Below are 21,003 nucleotides of genomic sequence, written 5' to 3' on the forward strand. Positions count from 1 at the left end.
AGAAACCTTTCAAACTAGTTGTGAGTCTTGGAGCTTAAATGGATAACTAATTGAAAATAATTGATTTAGAGATTCTCCAATCAATAATACATTCTAATTGAAGATGGCTGAACCCAAGGAAAAGTCTACAGAAGTTACTGCTAGAGATGTGTTATGGTATATCCCAAACAAGATTGGTTACATTCGTGTAATCACAGCTATTTTATCCTTTATGACAATGCAAAGTCATCCATTACTGACCGCTTTTCTTTACAGTACATCATGCTTGTTAGATGCGTTAGATGGTACTATGGCTAGAAAATATAATCAGTGTAGTGGGTTGGGCGCAGTTTTGGATATGGTTACCGACAGATCAACAACTTCCGGATTAATGTGTTTCCTTTGTATGGCTTATTCTAAATATGCTGTTATTTTTCAAACTTTGTTAGCTCTGGATATTTCAAGTCATTATATGCATATGTATGCTAGCTTGACTGGTGGAGCTAAATCTCACAAACAAGTTTCAGCAGATTCTTCTAAGCTATTACACTTGTATTATACAAGAAGAGATGTACTATTCACTGTTTGTTTTTTCAATGAAGCATTTTATGCTGGTTTGTATATGATGCATTTTGATCAATATTACACTTTTGGTAAATGGATCATTTTTATTAGTACTCCACTTTATTTGTTCAAACAATTCACTAATGTTCTTCAATTACAGAGAGCTGCCCTAATCTTAGCTAACATTGATGCTAAATTAGCTAACTCGGTTAAGAAAGAAGGTAATTAATTGATTTAGCTTGTTGATTTGTGATTCAACTTTATGTTAAGACAATTAGACAATAATAATAGTAGATAAAATACTATTTAATTGTTCAATAATTTATGACGTTCTATATTTATCCTGTGTATTTCTTGTGTTGTTTTAATGTGTATGTTTATGAAAAGCCTTATAATAAATATTTTATATTATAAAGGTTCTTTGTGATTTTGATGTAATTCTTTACATGACAAATTATTTGTTTTTTCTTTTTTTTTATTTCTTTTATTTGATTATTGCGGGGTTTTTTATTTTTTCTTTCCTTTTTGGTACTCGTGTTAGCTTAATCTCGAAGTTTGAGATTGTCAAATTTCGGGTGATTCTTAGAAGAACATTTGATCATCTCGATCTTCCTGCTCTATATAAGAGGGTTTATATTGTTCCGCAATAACTCGAGCCTTCTTTATGCACATCTTTTGACAGATTCATCGCTTTGTGAATTCAAAAATTACATAAAATAATGATAGGTTTGTGTTTTTGTTACTAATATATCGTCCTTTGTTGTTATAACTAACACATACTTCTTTGATTTTTTTTATTGAAATGAGATTTTTAGTTGAGTTTCTAGTAGGTTTTCCACAACCTACTTTGATAAGAGATTATGTTATTCCATTTTTATTGAATCATAATTTGATTACTTCTAAATCAGTTTTGGATAACCTGCATACAGTTTTATACACATCATTGTTTTATCATATTGTTTATTTAATTGGTGCTTATATTGTATTTCCACCTTTATCAAAGCTCAAGATCGATTATGATGTGAATCATGCAAAAGATAAAGAAGCTAGATCTCAAATAACTAATACTCGTGAAAGAAAGATTCAAGATTTGTCTATTCAAGCATCTATTCATTTTATCTCTTTTTTGCAAACTTTAGTGGTTTTATACCTTTCTTTCGTCTTCTTCTTAAATTCAGATATCTCAAGTAAAGAAAACTATCCAGATTCAGATTCAAGAATCTTTGGAGAAGTTCGTGAAACTCAATTAGTTTGCATGTTTGGGTTAGCATACTTCATATGGGATGCTTATATTTCTTCTATTCACTCCACGTTGGCATTTACTGTCCACGGTATTGTTTCAACTGGTGCTTATTACATTGGTTTGAAACCTTATTTACAATATTATGCTCCTGTATTTTTAATGTTTGAGCTATCTAATCCATTTTTAAATATAAGATGGTATGGATTAAAGTTTTTTCCATCAAATAATAAAATCAGCAAAATTGTATTATTAATTAATAATTTGATTTTAATGATAATTTTTTTCTTTGTCAGAATTCTATGGGGTTGGTATCAAACTTTTATGTTAATTTATGATTTTTATACAGTGCGTAATGATCCAAGGTTTCTTTTGATTGACACTATAATTGTGGTCATTTGTAATTTAACCATTGATGTACTAAATGTCGTTTGGTTCTCTTTAATGGTCAAGACTGCAATTAGCCTAATATTCCAGGCACCAGGGAAAAAACCTAAAAAATAAACAAAGTTGAAATGGAGAAATAATCATATATTAAACCATTTATTTTATTTGTTTTGTTTACTTTATAGGTGGAATAACAGTATTTACAAAAATTGTATATAATACTTATACATGTATTTCGTTGTTCAGGATATGATATTTCATAACTTTCACTTGTTTTTGTATTTATTGATGATAGAATTTCGAAATAACTAGGTAATATTAACAAAATTCCGTCACTGTCATGAAAAATAAATCTGAAAACAGGAGATGTAAAAAAAAAATAAATAAATAAATAAATAAAAAAAGGTGGTCTAAATATTAGTAAGGACAAGAAGAAACTGATTGAATATGGAGAATGCAGAGAAGAGTTATCGAAACTTAAGAACATTTGTTTCTTTCATGACAAGAAAAAGTATATAATAGTCAAGCATTTATTTATTAACTGCATTTGTTGTATGTAAATATTTACAAAATTTAGTAGAAGAAATTATAGACATAGACATATATGTAGATATATAAACATTGGATGAGCAGAATGAACAAAGAATTGTATAAAAAGTTGTTAATTCCAGCGAAACATAAGCCGATAAAAAGAAACAAGTATGTTATTAAAACTACGACATCACCGCTAATAACGAATTTTGAAAAATGGAGTGGTAAGAAAATCAAAATAAATAGGGATCAAATTGAATCGATTCACTTACAAGAAAATATCTTTGCAAGGATTTTGGCCTCTCCAGTTAGGTTTGATCGAATTAGTAAAACTAGATTGCCTAATTTATTGTTGAGTCAAGTTAGTTTAGATATGAAAAATAAAAAAATTAGTCTAGATCAAATGAAACACTCAATTGGACAACATTCTTATATATTAAATTCATTAAATCTGATTCATAAAAACATTAAAGCTCCAGTAAATGTGGTTCCATTACACATACTATCTTCAAATAAAATTAATTTATCTACGTTAAAAATGAATATTAGTGAACTATTAGAATCATATCGGGCAGAAGTTATAGAAATGTTAACAAAACAGCTTACTGGATTAAAGCCTACCCCGAATAGTGACGTTAAATTAGTCTATGACAAACGTAACGTTAAAAAAACGGTATTTTGGGGAAAAGATCCAAATGGCAACACAGTGCTGTGTTTTAATCTATCCCTATTGAACAATTATGAGTCTTTGCATAAAGCCTGGAAGCAGGATTCGATAACCATATTCTCAAAAGAAAACTTGAACTTGTTGATCCAAATTTATAGAGCATTAAAATTCCTCGAGTAGACATGATCTTTGTATTTGAATATGTATGTACTGAATGGTAAACTCGATAATTTAAAGATTGGTAAGGGAATATTTATGCATATCCATTATTTATATATATATATATATATTTTCAGGAGTTTTTGCATTGTTCTTTTTGCAGATGTACTAAAATAGGTAGCTTTCTATTTTGGGACAAAGAGAATGTTTGTTTTTCCTTTTTTGGGGTATTTTCTATTTAATTTTATTTTGTGAAAAATAAAAGATATTATAATGAAGGAAATTAATATATGGAAGGTTTTAAAGAATCTAATGAGACTTTTTTTAAGATGAGTTACATAAGACGGTTGCACTTCAAGGGTTTTAAGGATTTTATTCAATTTCAAAGTTATGATAAGCTGTTGTATTGAATTTTATTTTGTTAGTAGTTGCTTTGACATTTACTTTTCAGTTTTCGGTTTTGTTTTGGCGTAAATTATCCTTTTTCAAAAATAGAGAAGATTTAATAACTTTTATATACTAATTGATAATATTTTATAAACTATTAACATATCTGATCTCTAGTGGATAACTTTGTATTTTCTGATAAAGAAGTAGGAATTTTGTTTTGTTTTTATATATGTTTACTCAAAGATCAAGTAACGAACAAAAAAACATTTAGGAAAGAGACAAGATCTATTGATTGGTTTGAAATTACGAAATGTTGTTAGAAATCGTCTCTTGTAAATTATTTATTTTTTTTAAAATAATACTACTGTTACTTATAGCATATGTATTAGTTCAAATATTTTTAAAATGGCTGATATTTTTTTTAGTACGATTTACAAATATCCCACTAGATTCCTTCTCATATGGTTATATATTTGGGTTGTCAATCCGACGAATAAGTTTATCATCAAAGTTGTTTAAGTTGCACATTGGAAGAATATCTCTTTCTTTAGGTTGGTCTTCCACTATAATATTTCACGATGTTGATCTTATTTTATTGCAAAATAAGAAAACTCCCATAGATGGTAACAGTCACAGAAACATTGGTTGGAAATTAAAAAGATTATTTAGTCAGAAGAATAGTGATAATGAAGATTATCTTTATCAAAGGAAAATTGTTTTCCAACTAAGTAATAGAAAATTAAATTTTATTAAGAGGATTTTTGGGATTACCATTTTATTCCGTAGAGTCAATATAAATGTACATGATAATATAAAAATTAACATACACATGACATCGTTATCATTTGTGGATGAAAATGACAAGGATATTGGTGTAGATATTTTCCTTTATTATATCACGGATCTCAATAATGGTGGGAGCATAAACCATGTTGGTTTAAATGTTAAATGTCATAGTGAAAGAGAGAATATAGTTCTTCGGAAACTGAATCATGATAACAATAATAATAATGTTTTTTTGCTTTCCAATTGGAATTGTAGTTTTAAATTGGGTGATACATCACTTTATATTCCATTAGATAGTTTTGAAAGCACATCAAAAGATGAATTAGCAAAAACTAAAGATATCGAGATTGAAGATACAGGATATAAAAAGCACTTTTTGTCTTATGAGACAGTTAATAATTTTATTAAATCTTTTGATTTTTTACTTAGATCTTTACATTTCATTGATATCAAAGTCGAAAATTTAAATTTGCGCTATGGTCATAAGTTTTCCATTAATATTTCTAGTATTCAGATGTATTTGGAAGCAATAACAATTCTCAATAATACAGTTTCAAGATCAATATTACCATCAGAATGTTCACCGTGGGGTGCATACGAAACCTCTATTTCTACCAATGCACTTGTTATAAAGATAGACGAAATATCTATTCTGCATGTACCTTTAATTAATTTAATTTTCACCACTAATATACTATTGCATTTTATTGAAAATATCCCTTTATCAAAAACAATTTTTTCCTGTCATATAAATATTATTAATCCATCATTATTTGCCACTTTTAAACAAGTTATTCTTTTTATTGAGTTTTACAAATATGCAGCAAAAAAAAAATCATCCTATCCGAAAGATAATTTAACAAATAAGACTTATAACCTGATAGATAAGAGTTTTATTGAAAATTTGTTATCCTTAGAGTCATGGCCGATTCTTTCACTAGAACTAAACATTTCTAATTTTAAATCTATTCTCCAATTGCCTAAAAATAAAAATGTATCCTTTAATGTGTCAGATATTCAGGGATTATATGGACGGTCAAATAAGCACTTTCATCAAAATATACCAAATATTACGGTTTATAAAAATGATGCATCATTTCCTACTAGTCCACAGACTTCACAAAAACTAGCCAACTGTATTAAAGTAATTGGTACAGAATTATTTTACATGGAATCACCAAATAATGAAGCATCACTTGCAGTTCCGATCTGCGGTTTTGAAAGAATTGATGCTTATATTCATAGGTTAACTTCTAAGAAATTAAGTGTTGAGTCTACACTAAGACATTTATATATATCTTTAAACAATTTAGCTGTATTAGACACACTAAGTGACACAGTGGGGAAATTATATAAAGTGGTATTACAGGTACAATCTGAAAGACCTATCACTGTGAGTCAGAAAACAAAGCAATCACTTCTAAGCACCCTCTTGAAGTCATTTCAGTGGAATTTGAGGATCAGGTTTAAAGATATTACATTTTCAATGGTTTTAGCTAAATATCTTCCTAGATTATTAGATTCATTAGAGGTTAATGGTTTTAATTTGGCAGATGTTCATCGTGGTATTAAACTTACATTTCAAGAAATTTTGCTGAAAGTTGATGGAAATGGTAAACATTTGTTAGTTAATGCTGCTACGTTATACAGAATAATGGATGATGAAGAGCACAGAAGCGTTACTGACTCAATTATTAATCTTTCTGATTTTGGTATTAATATTGATAATAGGAATCAAATATATTTCAAACTACCTACGATGTTGATAAATTTTGATGTTAACATCATTTGGTTGACATATTATATGTTTAATATCACATCTAATCATTTACCAAGGAAGAAGGCATCTCAAAAAATGGCAAAGAATATGAAAATAATAAACTTTTTGCGAAGAGTAAATGTCCATATTGGAGAGATTATTATGCATATTACTCTTCCTCAAGAAACACCTCTTTTGTTAATAATTAATTCATTGGAATATGAAGGGATTAATAGCTTATTATGCATTGAGTTGTTGTCTGTTCAAGTTGAATCAGTTTATTTTACAAATTCTCTAGTCTATGTTTCTTTATTAGAAGTTGATCAGATATTTGTTGATATTTCTGATTTTATTGAAAATAAGTCATTAGTTTTTAAATCTAAAACAATCAATGTTCATACAGAGTATCATTTCAAGATCTATTTAATCACTGATAATATTGTCACATTGTATAAATCATTTAAACAAATTAGATGTGCCTTTGCAGATACGAGTAGATATGTAAGAGTATTCCCAAAAGAGCAAAAGCCTATTGCCCTACCTGATATCCAAGTGTTATCAGAGAGGTTCTTAATAGAAATTGAGGATGATCCATTTGAACAAGAGCTTGGTCTGATTTTTAAAGTAGGTGTATTAGCTCAAAGGGAAAGACTTCGTAAACTAGAAGAATTTGATAGCCAAGTCCAATTGCGTAATTCCCCAGAAAATATATCACAAAATAGTTTACTTTCTACTTTAGATGAAGGTGGGCGCCTGATAGGAAACACAATATTTGAAGTGACAGCTTATAATAAGTTAATGGAACACTTTTCGACATCATGGATTACAAGATACAAAAAAGCTAAATATGTTTTTCAAGGTATGCCAGGTAAAGTGCAGGTATATGAAAAACTAGGTTTAAAATATTTATCTTATTCGAAAGAACAAACACCAACTGTGGCCAATTTGGTTATAGAAAATATGCATTTGCGGTTTGGTATACCCTCTTTCCCCATTAATTTATACAACGATTTCCTATATGAGTATGGTAAAGGGATTCCAAAAGATACTACTTATACTCTGTTGATTTTGATGGGCATTACTTTCAAGACTGACCTTTGGGAACTAAGATTACGTGACTACCCATTACCTGTTTTATCTTTTCCAAACACGACTACTAAAGGTGATGTTGCATTTTCTGAACAAATGCCAGATGATTTAGCTTTATACACAGTTTTTGTTCCTTTCGTTAAATCAACTTCTAGGGGTAAATATAGTGAGAACAATACTATATATGGATCACATGTTATAAGGACAATGAACTCTATCAAAACATTTGCCAATTGCAGAACTACTATAGGTGCAGAAAAGCCAGTATGCATAACGTGGGGTAAATCTCTCCAACCAGGATTTGAATCTCTAATGATCTGGTTTGATTATCTTACTAAGCCGAAAATGGATCCGTCTCCAAAATTAGGTTTTTGGGATAAGTTTAGATTTTTATTTCATGGGAGATGGGTTTATCAATTTCTTGATGATACAGGTCTTCATTTGAATATAAAAGGTGCGTATAATCCATATGAAATTGCCGATAGTGGTGCTGGTTTGACGTTTTGTTGGAGTGGTGATACTGCAATGGACATTTATGGTTCTTCTGACCCAAAAGAATTTTTAAAAATAAATTCGAAAAGATTTGAACTTGGGATACGTGATTTTACTGTGACAAACAAATTTGATAAGATATTAATGAAATTGAATGGGGATGTTGTGTGGAAAATGGGACTACTTTTTGAGAAGGGAGATTTTAAGAATGCTGGTGAAACTCCGCGAGAGTTACCAGTGCGTCCACACCATACTATTCGGTTAGTTAATCCCAAATCAGTTAGTGATATAAAAGATTATGATTCTTATGCTGGCTTTAGAAGTTCTTTCATCCATATGTCTTTTGGTGTTTATTCTTCCCAGATAGGTTCTTCGAACAGTATATACCTAGCTCCTCAATCTGTTAGTCATTTTCTAAGGTGGTGGAAACTTTTTAATACATATACATCAGGACCTATCCGACAAGGACCACTTTTTACTGAGGCTCCTCAAAATAAAACTAAGTTTGGTAGGTCATTATTTACAATCAAGTATCAATTAAAACTAGAACCACTTACTGTTTCTTATGTATATCAGCATATTTTAACAAAGTATGTTACAAAACATGAGTCTAGGAAGGAATTTACAGGGATTAAAGGTAGATTTAATTCACTAAAGATTGATCTTCATCAAAGAAAATTAAAGTTGACCCATAAAAATGCAAAGTTAAATAAAACCAAGCCAGTTTGGAAATTTCGGATGTCAAGCGGTGAGATTGATTGCATTGAACCTGATATGAGAGTGCTTTCTACTATATTTGATAACACACTAATAGAGAAAATTCTATCACCGTCTTTAAGAAATAATGATTATACATTTAATGATAAGACTGATGTAAATCTTGATGAATTACGTGAATCCGAATGGTATGACTATGATGATTACGTAGATCTGAACCAAATATTATTGACAACGGCCATTCCTATTAAATTGGAAGCAATTCCCTTGTTATATTCTCCCAGAATTTCGTATTTTAGAAATCTAAATGAGAAAGGAATAATAGTGAAGTATCCGTTTGGGGATGAAGATTCTCATAATTGTTTCATTGGACGAAACCATCCAGAAAGAACTCAGGGAAAGTTGGCACATGAAAGAAAATTGGAAATAGAAACTGAACTTAGAGATGTAGAGTTTAAAATTGATAATTTAACATACTCTAATGAGGTTATTGAAAAGGTGGATCAAAACGTTTTAAATAATTTATATGATAAAATTGAAGAACTTAAAAAGCGTTTGCATATTATCCATAGTGTTCTAAATGATTTGAAATTATTGGAAACAATGCATGATAATTATTATGATAAAGATACTGGTGAGAGTAATATATCTTCTCTGTCAGAATTGAGTTCTGAATCACATGGTACATCATTACTTCGTACAAGTACTATAGAATCTTTTTTGTCTATGAGAAAAGCTTCCTCAATCGATATGGAATCAAAATATGACAATAGATTTATTGTACATAATATTCAGCTAATTTTAGATAAGCGTCTAAGAGATCTTTTGCTAGAATACTTTTCGAATATAGGGGAAAGAAAAGCTATCCGTTACGCAATGACATACAAATCAGTAAAAATGTTTAAGGAATTATTGGGAACAGTTCTTCGGAAAACTAGAACGTTCATTAGTGCTAAATCATGTAATTATGAAGACGATTTACTCCCATCTAATATGGAATTTATTGAACAATTTGATGAGATTGTTAAAGAAGTTCCTGATGAAAACTTTGACGCTATTGATAACTACTTATTCAGATTAATTTCCCCTCAAATCCAGTTGAGATCTCAGAAACAAACTGATGCTGCTGTTATTTTATTGGCTAGGGATATTGAGATTGGTATTATTGATGTTCTTCAAGTGACTGGTAGAGATGGTAAGAAACTTTCCATGGATGTTGACACAATTGTTGAAACAAGATATTGTTCCATTGCAAAAGATATTCAACTGTTTACACTATTTAAGGATGATTTTGCATCTCAACAAAATCTTTCATATCACAAAATGGGCTATGGTATGGAAAAATGGTCAGATTTCTGGCCACCTTGGATACCTTTGGAGATGTGCTTTGATGGAACTCTAATGGAAAATTATATGTTTTTAAAAAGAAGGTCGATGTTTATGACATTTACAATCCCTAATCCATTATATTTTGATAATTTAGATATTGCTGGATTTTCAACAGATTCAAAATGTAGAATAGGCTTTCCTGGGTTGCTTTTAACATCCACGTCTCGACAATATAATACATTTTATTCTATTGCAGAAGAGTTATTAAAATTTGACTCTAATAATGAAGAAAAGGTGCAAAAATTGACAAAAACTTTACTTGCAGATGAGATTAGGAATAATTTAGATAAGTTGGATGTTTCTGTAATTTCTAAAGCTCAGGACAGAATAAGAAAATTATTTTATACTAGATCATTTTTAAAGGTTAATAATCCATCGGATTATGCTAAAAATTCACAGCTATTACTTCAAGAAATTGAGACATCTTTATTGCAATTGACAGTATTGATGAAAGCGATAAAGCAAAATCATGATAGACTTGAAAATGTTGGTGATAATGTTAGACAGATGAAATGGCAAGTTGAGACAGATGAACTGCTTTGGGAGTTATATGATGATGTTAATTCTCCATTTGTCACAATTGGTCTTGGTCCATCTGTTTACACAAGAACAGAAACGACTCAAGGATTGGTGACTAGTCAAATTTCAATATCATCATTACAATGTTTTAATTTACAAAAGAATGCTATTTTTATAGAACTTTTGGCGCCATTTAGAGATGATCCTTTGTACAAAGAGAACGAATCAATGGTTAAAATTAAATGGATACAAACTCCGCCAGTTGCTGGTATATCTAATTTAGAAGAACTTGTGATTTCACTGCAACCTTTCGTCTTTAAAATGGACAAAAAAACAAGTGATAGATTAATGAATTATTTATTTCCAAAAAATATCAATAGTTCTATAACTGACTATACAAGTCCAAAGTTTGGCTTGAAATCTAATAGTGAATATCACACAATGTACTTTCCACGAGCTGGTGTTCATAAATCTTTAAGTATGAATGATGGTGATAGTATCTCTATTGAAGAATCTAAATATATTGATTCGTGGGATTTGAGTAGCCACACTGTTGGTTCAATTTCTTCAAAAGAAAGCAGGCAACAAGCTTTCAGACAAAAATTAGAGGTTACAAACGCATTTCTACAGCAAAACGATCAAATGTTTAATCAAATGCTTGAAAGAGCTGGTTTATATTTTAATATTAAGTCAGTAGTGATCAAAAGAACAGTTGTTGTAGTTTCTTATAAGGGTTCCAGAAGGATGTTGACAGATGTTAAAAATTTAACAGTTAAAGTTCCTGAGTTGCATTATTGTGATAAACTATGGTCAAGAGATGAATTTTTTGCTGCTTTGAAGCATGATATTGTAAAGATTGTTATTCATCATTTGGGTAGTATCATTGGTAACAAATTTATTCCTCATAAAAAAGAAAACAAATCAAAGATTCAGACAGAAATATCACAAATCCTAGATTCATCTAATGATAGATCTGAAACAAGATCAGTATCACTTCTGGAATCTGTAGCTTCAAATACACATAGTTGTCTAAGCATTAAAAGGACGCATAGTGTTTTGTCTCAGGATGAGAGTATACAACCATTTTTCCCAGAAAGAAAAGGTTAGAAAGTATGGATAATTGTAAGTTGTTATGAATAGGTATTGTTGGGTTTTTGAATTATCTAAATATATATATATTATTACAAAGTTTGATACAGATCAATTAATATGTTAGGCAACATCTTGAGTAATATAATAAAATATAGATACAAATGGACACCTGTAATTTATAGAGTCGTCACTGCTAATTAATAAATAAATAATATAATTCCTATTGTTCCTATTATTGATATCTCTAGATAGAGCCACATAAAAATAATAGGAATATTAATGCTGGTAACTATCTCTGGTACATTTTCTTTGAAACTGGAGGACCCTTGAATAAGTTTCTAAGTAGTTTGACATCAACGTCAATCGAATCATAGTTCAAATACATATACAGCCTGGATCTAGTGTTTGAGCTATTTTAGCCCTTTTTCTTTGGGATTAAATATTTACTTGAAAGCATGTATTTTAAAATTTCCCAATAGATACAGCCTCTTATGTCATAATTAAAGATGAATTTATTTATTTAAAATTAATAAGTTGTAGCCCCTTTATTGTTTTTGCAAATTATGAAAAACCTTTTTTTTGAAAAATATTAAAAATATATATTTCTTTACATAGTATGATACTACATTATTTACTTAATCATTTTTGATCAACATATAATATAGTTTATTAGACACAAGGAAGATGATTAACAACACAAAAGAATCAAAAAAAGAAAAAAATTAACTATACACCTTATCAGCAAGTCTTCCCCATTAAATATTAACTGCTAGAGTTCCCTGCTTTCCATTAACTATTTTTTATAAGAAGAAAGTTTGGAAATTAATTATTAAAAAATAAAGTTGCCCTTCCTAGTTGTTATTAATAATTTTTTATAATATCACCTTCCCATAAAAACTAATTACAAAGTCCACATCGTTACATTTTAAGAGTAAATATCTGCAAAATTTTTGCTCTTATTTGAGGAATATTGATCACTAATAACACCAACATAAAGGTTGATACTTGTCATATACATAAACTGAAGAAAATATCAATATTCTGAATATAACAAACATCAAAGCCAAAGTCATAAAATGTAACAAAAGACAAGAGTTGCATGGGTTAAAATAAATAATACAGTGTTAATATGAAATAATAAACAAATCTTCAATAAAAAAAATTTGTCAGAAGCCTAACAAGTATCTTTTTTATTTGGTAGTCATTCAAATGAAAAAACATTTTTAATATATATTGATAGGGACTGGTATTAAGACCTACATTCTCCTTAATATAGTGTACATCATGTTGATTCATTTTGCAAATTTCTTTGAAATAAGATAGTAGCTGGTGTCTGTATATACTTATTAAATTTTTACCAAAAAAGATATTCTAAAATAAATTAATAAGTAACATTATATTACGAAAGTTGCTTTTTTTCAGTGAAACCCTTTTATCATAATTTATGTACATCCAACATAAACCACTTTAACCTAATATAAATATAATCTGTTATCATCTATCTTTTCCTTCTTCTACCTAATTATGAACCATCTTTTCACAATACTATTGATATACAATCAACTAAACATGATGATACTGTATAAGAAATATTAGAAAAACAGGAAAGGATAACTATAACCTTATGAAGTTAATATTCCAGATGTATCCATTCTTGATCAACATTTTTCACTTATTATACTTAAGTATATTAAATTAGGATAAAGGGAACAAAAAAATCTATACTAAATAATACGTATTTTTAATACTTTTATCCACTGATTTCCATTCTCCTTCTTATTTATAAAAAAAATACGTTTTATTTTCTGTTTAACTTATAGATAGATCAGGATTTGTCAAATGTTCAACTAACATGGAATAGACATTGGAGGGAATCTTAGGTAAAAACCCTATACCCACTCTAATAATTTCATTAGCATCAAATTCTGGCAAATCCTTTAAAAGATTCATAGGTGAATCTGCTTTAAAGATTTTCTTTCTTATCTTTACTAACATACCGATTATAAATAATATGTTCATATGGAAACCATAAGCAAACATAAAGTCCCATAGTTTACACACTTGATCCAAAGGTTTATTACAACTTGATAAAGTTAAAATAGATGGCATCCCATATATTTCAGCCGTCAGCAAATTGTCACCTAGAAATTTACTTAGTTTTGGGTCAATTAATTTCAAACAAATATCCAATAATTTAGCACCATTAGCTACACCAACTAGATTATTTGTAATATATGTAGGCACCAAAGAATAACATAATGTTGAAAATAATCTAAAAGCCATAGGTTCTGAGGGACACGTATACAATAGAGGAGCTAGAAGAATATTCATGCCTTGCACATATGTAGTAATTTTGAATCTATTTTCTGTTTCTTGTGTTTGCCAAGCAAAACATGATAAACAACGTATTAGAGCTTCCTCTGATACAATTTCTTTAAACGACTGATCTGTTTGAAAAGTCCTGCCTGTATCATTTTTAATTTTATCATATATTGGGGACTGAGGGGCACCTAATTTCAACAACTCTATGTACTCATTAGTACAATTATCCATTGAAGTTCTTGACAGGATAGACCATATATAACAACGCAATCTTCTCAATTTTTTTGCTGATTCCACAGGTAGACCTTCACTTAATATTAAGTAACGTAGTTGTGATAAAGATGAATGAACCAGAAGAGGTGGGTGAAATATAAAACTTTCAATGGTTGATTGAAACTCCAGTCTCATATTACTAATTTGATGTAATATTTTATACCTGCCTGAACTCCTGCTTTGTCTCTATTACGCATCTTCTCACGTAAATACATAAGATTTTCTCGTCAATTAAAATTTGGTTTCCGCTACCATTCTTTTATACTAACTAAATCACAAAAAAAAGGAAAGATTTTAATAAAGAAGTTTACATATAATAAATATATATATAACCACAGAAGGACACATTAACATGTCTACGAACACAGAATAATTCATGTTGCAACAATAGAATGAAAAAGAGTAATCAGAATAACCCTGATCTATTAAAATACGTATTCTATCTGAGGATTATCTAGACAAAAAAGACCCATCAACAAGCAAATAGCTTTTATAATGTACATCAACTATACATGCTTTATGCTATTTGAACAAAGCTAAAAAAATTAACAGAAGTAAGGCATATTTTACGAAGTAAATTTTATAGCTAAAAAACAAGAACCACCTTCTTTCCTTATGTAGGTTAGTGATGAAAATGATTATTAATAAGCGGAAGAAGGTGTCTTTATTATTATTGTTATCATTGCTAATTACCAAATGAATTGCCTACTTCCAGCTAAACTCAAATGCTAGTATTGTATAGATTACCAGTAAACGCTATTCAAATTGAATTGAGCTCTATCATTGCTTACTAATTCATAAATCCACACATACTTAATATCTTTCAACAGTTATTTCTGTAAAGTATAAATAATGACATCTTTACACCACATAGAAAATTTAGAAATCTCGAGAAATCTTGAGCTGATAACTTTAGAATAAAAAAAATTTTTTGGTGTTGTTCTTTTTTTTACTTGAGATTATTTTTTTGTATTTATAGTCATCATATCAACAATCTATTGAGCAGAGCTAAAACCTTAGCAGACTCTTATATCAGAAAGAATTTGTTTCAAAATCAAAAGTGAAAAAAACCAGACCAACTGTTTAATACTATAAGACAATCCTGCGATCACAGTATATATTATAAACTAACAACTATACACGATGTCATTAGAAGCCATTAAGTTTGATAGATCTAATAAGAAAAATGTTTCTGTCAGGGTTCTTGACCAATTATTATTACCATACACTACCAAGTATCTATCAGTTTATACCATAGATGATGGATACGCCGTGATCAAATCCATGCAAGTTAGAGGAGCCCCCGCTATTGCTATCGTGGGTGCTTTATCTGTCTTGTTAGAAACCCAATTAATGTTGAATGACCACTTCGTTAAAAATCAATACTTCTACGATACTTCAAATTGGTCAAATTTCCAAACTAGATTCCTTGAAAGATTGGACTTTCTTTTGAGTAGTAGACCAACTGCAGTCAATCTATCTAATTCTTTAAAGATTATAAATATGTTAGTCAAGAAATCTACTAACATCGATGAGCTGAATGATAAAATCTATCAATACACTTGTCAGTTGATTGATGATGATTTAAATAATAATATTAAGATGAGTGACAACGGTGCCAAATTTTTACTAGACTCTTTAGCCAAAGAAGGATTTGAAGGTGAATTTGCTGTGTTGACTATCTGTAATACTGGTTCTTTAGCTACTTCAGGTTATGGTACTGCATTAGGTGTTATTCGTTCTTTATGGAAGGATTCTGTATCTAAATCAGAAAGAAAGGTCAAGAAAGCTAAGACCGAAACAGTTGAACCCAAGGCTAGAATGACTCACGTTTACCCATTGGAGACTAGACCATACAATCAAGGTTCTCGTTTGACTGCATACGAATTAACCCAAGAGAATATTCCTGGAACATTAATCACTGATAGCTCAATAGCATACAGAATTAAAACTTGTCCTATTCCAATTAAGGCTGCATTTGTTGGTGCTGACAGAATTGTTCGTAATGGTGATACTGCAAACAAAATTGGTACTTTTCAATTAGCTATAATATGTAAGCAATTTGGTATAAAATTTTTTGTTGTTGCTCCTAAGAGCACAATTGACAATATAACAGAAAATGGTGACGGTATTATTGTTGAAGAACGTAAAGCTAATGAATTTAAATTAGTCACAGGTACTTTAGTCGATCCAAATACTGAAAAACCAATGTTATCTGAGAAAAATGAACCGATATCTGCTAAGGTTGGTATAACACCACCAGAAATTGATGTATGGAATCCTGCATTTGATATTACTACACACGATTTAATTGAAGCTATTATTACTGAAGAAGGTGTCTTTACCAAGGATGTCAATGGAGAATTTAACCTGGAATCATTATTTTAGACATTGCATATTTGTTTTCCTAAAAATCTGTTGTTGATATATTAGTGATAGTTCCATATATATATACTATAAACAGCAATTATTGTAAAGATATCAATGATTTAAAAGCATCTGGAAAAAAACAAAAAAAATCGTGAATATAAAATAGGTTACTTAATGTAAATGCAGTTTACAGTCTATATTTTTTTACATATACGTTAAGATTAGCTGAATTTTTTCTTTTTCTTAAATCAAAGGTCTTCTCAAAGTTTAAAATCACACAAAATGCCTTGCTTATTGTAATTTTAACCTATTGACAACTATTCTAATGATCAGTAAAACCTATTTACCGTTTATTTATTATGTAAGAATACACACATACAAATGCAAATTCATTGAATATATTCAAAACTAACTTTCTATATTTGAATGAGTTTACAGAATTTTTTTTGAGATAAACACTTCCTATAGTCTCTACTTTAATCTTTTTTCATTTCTATCACTTTTCTATGTATTTTTACAATTTTTATTCTTATTATTGTCGTTAGTAACTGAGATTGTTTACATAAAAAAAAAAAGAATAAAAATATCCCAAGATATCTCCACTGGGTTATAAATTAAATACATATAATTTTATACATTCTCAGTAACGTGAATGAATACTATTTTTATAATACGACAACCCCAACTGCAATTTTAAAATTTTTCTTACAAATCAATTTCTTTTAGAAAATTTATAAAATTATCTAAAACCACGAACTTATTCTCAAACAGTCCTTTATTCTTCAATATCTTAATGTAATAATATCTAATATGTAAATATCCCATCAAAACAGAAGTACATCTGATTTTCTCCTATAAATGGGTTTCCTAAGTCTCTGATAAACACAATTGCAAGAGATCCCCTTTGGCTGCTCCAAGACAACATAGTGGGGTTGTTTACTAATAAAATATAATCGCTGCTTACTATACCCAGCATATCTTTCATATAATATATCAAAATATGTCAAAATACATGTATTCATTGTAAAACGCTTCAACTATTCTTTTTATTTATCAGCATAAAAAATTGAACCGGTTGCAACATTTCCATTACTCAAAATGGTAAGAAGAGATCAATTTTAGATCTTTTGTTGATATAATTTCTTGTTTTAGAAACACAGTCCAAATCAGGAACATTTTTTCTCTTTTCTGGTATTTTGAAAAAATTCAATGTTTTACTATTTTAGGCAAAAAGTAAATAAACGAAAGACACAGTAATTATTCTTGTTTGTTTACATGTTCGTTTTTTTACCATTTTTAGTTTATTTTCAATTTATTTTTTCAAAATATTCAAAGGAATGTCCTTCAAATAATAAAAAGGCAAGCTACGTTTATGGATTGAACAAAAGGAGGTGCTCAATAAAACTTTTATAGTAAGTACTCTTTGTATTTTTTGTAAATATGTTACCAAATAGAGACAGTACTAACTGAAAATTTTGTTTCCTTCAAAATGTCTTGAAACCAAGAAATAAAAAGTTAAAAAACAAATTACAGCAATTAACTGTATATTTTTCATTTATTTGTTTGTAGATGCATTTAGATTTGTTTCACTTGACATTAAGAAACTGAAAACTTGATTTGAACACTCTTAGTCTTGTTTTACTTTAAAATTTACAAATAAAGAACGTTCACTCTTTTGTCCCACTTTCTGTTCCATTTTTTATTGTTGTTTGTACAGGGATTATTATCATTCTCACTGTTGCAACTCCTCAATAATCCTTATATCAATTCTATTGACATAACTTTTTTGAAAAGCTTTATATAACAAACTCTCTTTTTAACTTCCCCAGAAGACTTTTCTAAGGACTACTTTCCTGTATTTCTGCCACTAAAAAAGTATAGAAAAAGTAGAACTACTAAGCTAGTTTTATATTATCACTTTGTTTAAATTCCTTTTTTGATTTATTTTTATTCATCAATAAGCTAATTGGAAGAGCTACTATTAAATTAATCTAGCTTATAGTTGTCTATTCTTCCTTTCGTTTTATTCTAAATATTTATACCGGGTGAAAATCTATTTTGATCTTTAATTTTACAGTTGCATAATATCTTTTTAGTCCACTTTATAATATTGCTCTTTTGTTTTTTAGTATAACCTACAATAACCATACTCTTCTTTTACTGTCTATCTCATAATAAATTCAATAGCAAAATTTTTATTTTAGCTTTGAAATGGGTTCGTCTGATCTTTTAGTGAAAAATTCAGGTAAGAATATGAATAACAATGGTGATATAAATATAGAAAACACTTCAACAAAATTATCAAAAAATGTTCAAAGACTCGCTTTGCATAATGTCACAAATAAAACATTACAACAAGAAAATGTCTCAAATCATAATTTGAAAGCAACTTTACTTAATACAAAAAATAGTCTTGTAACAGTACCTTCCTCAAATGCTAGGATACTTACTCGTGCCAATATTCAAGAAAATCCAACTCTTCTATCAAAACAGAAATATGATATAACTAACAATAATACCATTTCTAATGACCATTTAATTACTAATGACCAAAAAAATGCATATATTGACGACAAAGAAAACCAAGTTCCTTATCAAACAACAAACACTCTTCTAACCAACTCATCCAACCATAATGAACATAATAACAATATAGATTCTTCTAATAAAGAAAAGAGTCATTTTATAAATTCACAAGAGTTACAACAAAAGTCGTCCTCTACACAACAACCGTTAGAAGTTGATGGAAGTAAATATGATGATAGAAAGAAAAGACCAATCTCGACAGTAGTAGAACATGAAGAACCCAAAAAATTCAAAGTGTGTAATGAAAATGGGGAAGAAGAATATGTTTGGGAAGACTTGGATGCAGAAGATATTAATGACCCATTTATGGTTAGTGAGTATGTTAATGATATTTTCAATTATCTTCATCATTTGGAAGTAGTTACTTTGCCAAGGAAAGAAGATCTTTTTAAACATAGAAATATTAGACAAAACAGAGATATTTTAGTTAATTGGCTGGTAAAAATCCATAATAAGTTTGGGTTATTACCAGAAACCTTATACTTGGCAATTAATATTATGGATCGTTTTCTTGGTAAAGAATTAGTTCAGTTGGATAAATTACAATTGGTAGGTACATCCTGTCTGTTCATTGCATCTAAATATGAAGAAGTTTATTCACCTAGTATTAAGCATTTTGCATCAGAAACAGATGGGGCATGCACAGAAGAGGAGATTAAAGAAGGCGAGAAGTTTATTTTAAAAACTTTAGAATTTAATCTTAATTATCCAAATCCAATGAATTTTCTAAGAAGAATATCAAAAGCTGACGACTACGATATACAGTCACGAACTCTAGCTAAATTTCTTCTGGAAATATCTTTAGTGGACTTCAGGTTCATTGGTATTTTACCATCCTTGTGTGCAGCAGCAGCTATGTTTTTATCTAGAAAAATGCTGGGTAAAGGAAAATGGGATGGTAATTTAATACATTACTCAGGTGGATATACGAAAACTCAACTGGCTCCCGTATGCCATATGATGATGGATTATTTAACAAGTCCAATAGTTCATGATGAATTTCACAGAAAATATCAATCGAGACGTTTCATGAAAGCATCAGTCATATCTGTGCAATGGGCCTTAAAGGTAAGAAAGAATGGTTACGATATTATGACTTTACACGAGTAAAACCAAAAATAAAAATTGCAAGTATATTCTTGGACAATATAGGCACCCGTTTCATTCTTCATTTTTTTCTCTACTCATTTATTTCCTATTCTATTACTCAGATTTCCACTAAGGAATGCTTTGATACCCTGTACAATATGTCTTTCCACACAATAGGTATAGAATGTGGCTGAACTATAAATAATAGATTAGAGAGCACATACATGTTGCAATTTTAATTATTGTGCTTACTAAAGTTTATTCATAAACAATTAAATTAAGTCAATTTGGTGGGAACCACAATAAAATGTATTAATATGTTAATGTCATCTAAGAAAGTTACAAAATACACGTAGATACATACACCAAAAAACAGCATTATAGTCTAATTATTAATCTGGTGTATCTATGTGTATTAATGTATAGAAATCATAACCTTTTAAAATCATGTAAAATCAATAACCAGACAATTATTAAAATTGAATTTTAATAATTTAACTATAATAAATAATATTTATAATGCATATACATAATTAACTAATTTATTAATTAATTAACAATACTTTTTATTTTGAAATCAATTATTTTAAATCCAAGAACTGT

General features: G+C 29.1%; 7 protein-coding genes across 7 annotated transcripts; 6 read left to right on the forward strand and 1 right to left on the reverse strand.

The window, feature by feature from the left end:
- Nucleotides 1-103: 103 nt before the first annotated feature.
- PIS1 (CDP-diacylglycerol--inositol 3-phosphatidyltransferase) lies at nucleotides 104-772 on the forward strand (the record flags this gene model as incomplete). Its single annotated transcript, XM_064857476.1, has 1 exon — nucleotides 104-772. The coding sequence occupies one exon, from the start codon at nucleotides 104-106 to the stop codon at nucleotides 770-772; it is 669 nt and encodes a 222-aa protein (XP_064715782.1).
- A 573-nt stretch (nucleotides 773-1,345) lies between these two features.
- Nucleotides 1,346-2,287, forward strand: ALE2 (Ale2p; the record flags this gene model as incomplete). The annotated part of the gene is made up of 1 exon (XM_064857477.1): nucleotides 1,346-2,287. The coding sequence occupies one exon, from the start codon at nucleotides 1,346-1,348 to the stop codon at nucleotides 2,285-2,287; it is 942 nt and encodes a 313-aa protein (XP_064715783.1).
- A 508-nt stretch (nucleotides 2,288-2,795) lies between these two features.
- Nucleotides 2,796-3,548, forward strand: RRG8 (Rrg8p; the record flags this gene model as incomplete). The annotated part of the gene is made up of 1 exon (XM_064857478.1): nucleotides 2,796-3,548. The coding sequence occupies one exon, from the start codon at nucleotides 2,796-2,798 to the stop codon at nucleotides 3,546-3,548; it is 753 nt and encodes a 250-aa protein (XP_064715784.1).
- Nucleotides 3,549-4,227: 679 nt separating this feature from the next.
- Nucleotides 4,228-11,775, forward strand: HOB2 (Hob2p; the record flags this gene model as incomplete). The annotated part of the gene is made up of 1 exon (XM_064857479.1): nucleotides 4,228-11,775. One exon carries the CDS (start codon nucleotides 4,228-4,230, stop codon nucleotides 11,773-11,775), a length of 7,548 nt encoding a protein of 2,515 aa, XP_064715785.1.
- Nucleotides 11,776-13,569: 1,794 nt separating this feature from the next.
- On the reverse strand, nucleotides 13,570-14,490 carry BUB2 (Bub2p; the record flags this gene model as incomplete). The annotated part of the gene is made up of 1 exon (XM_064857480.1): nucleotides 13,570-14,490. The coding sequence occupies one exon, from the start codon at nucleotides 14,488-14,490 to the stop codon at nucleotides 13,570-13,572; it is 921 nt and encodes a 306-aa protein (XP_064715786.1).
- Nucleotides 14,491-15,498: 1,008 nt separating this feature from the next.
- MRI1 (S-methyl-5-thioribose-1-phosphate isomerase MRI1) lies at nucleotides 15,499-16,743 on the forward strand (the record flags this gene model as incomplete). Its single annotated transcript, XM_064857481.1, has 1 exon — nucleotides 15,499-16,743. One exon carries the CDS (start codon nucleotides 15,499-15,501, stop codon nucleotides 16,741-16,743), a length of 1,245 nt encoding a protein of 414 aa, XP_064715787.1.
- A 2,193-nt stretch (nucleotides 16,744-18,936) lies between these two features.
- CLB2 (B-type cyclin CLB2) lies at nucleotides 18,937-20,421 on the forward strand (the record flags this gene model as incomplete). The annotated part of the gene is made up of 1 exon (XM_064857482.1): nucleotides 18,937-20,421. One exon carries the CDS (start codon nucleotides 18,937-18,939, stop codon nucleotides 20,419-20,421), a length of 1,485 nt encoding a protein of 494 aa, XP_064715788.1.
- Nucleotides 20,422-21,003: the final 582 nt, after the last annotated feature.

Source organism: Arxiozyma heterogenica (genome assembly GCF_036370985.1).
Source record: "Arxiozyma heterogenica strain weizmannii chromosome Unknown scaffold_13, whole genome shotgun sequence".
NCBI classification, from domain to species: domain Eukaryota; kingdom Fungi; phylum Ascomycota; class Saccharomycetes; order Saccharomycetales; family Saccharomycetaceae; genus Arxiozyma; species Arxiozyma heterogenica.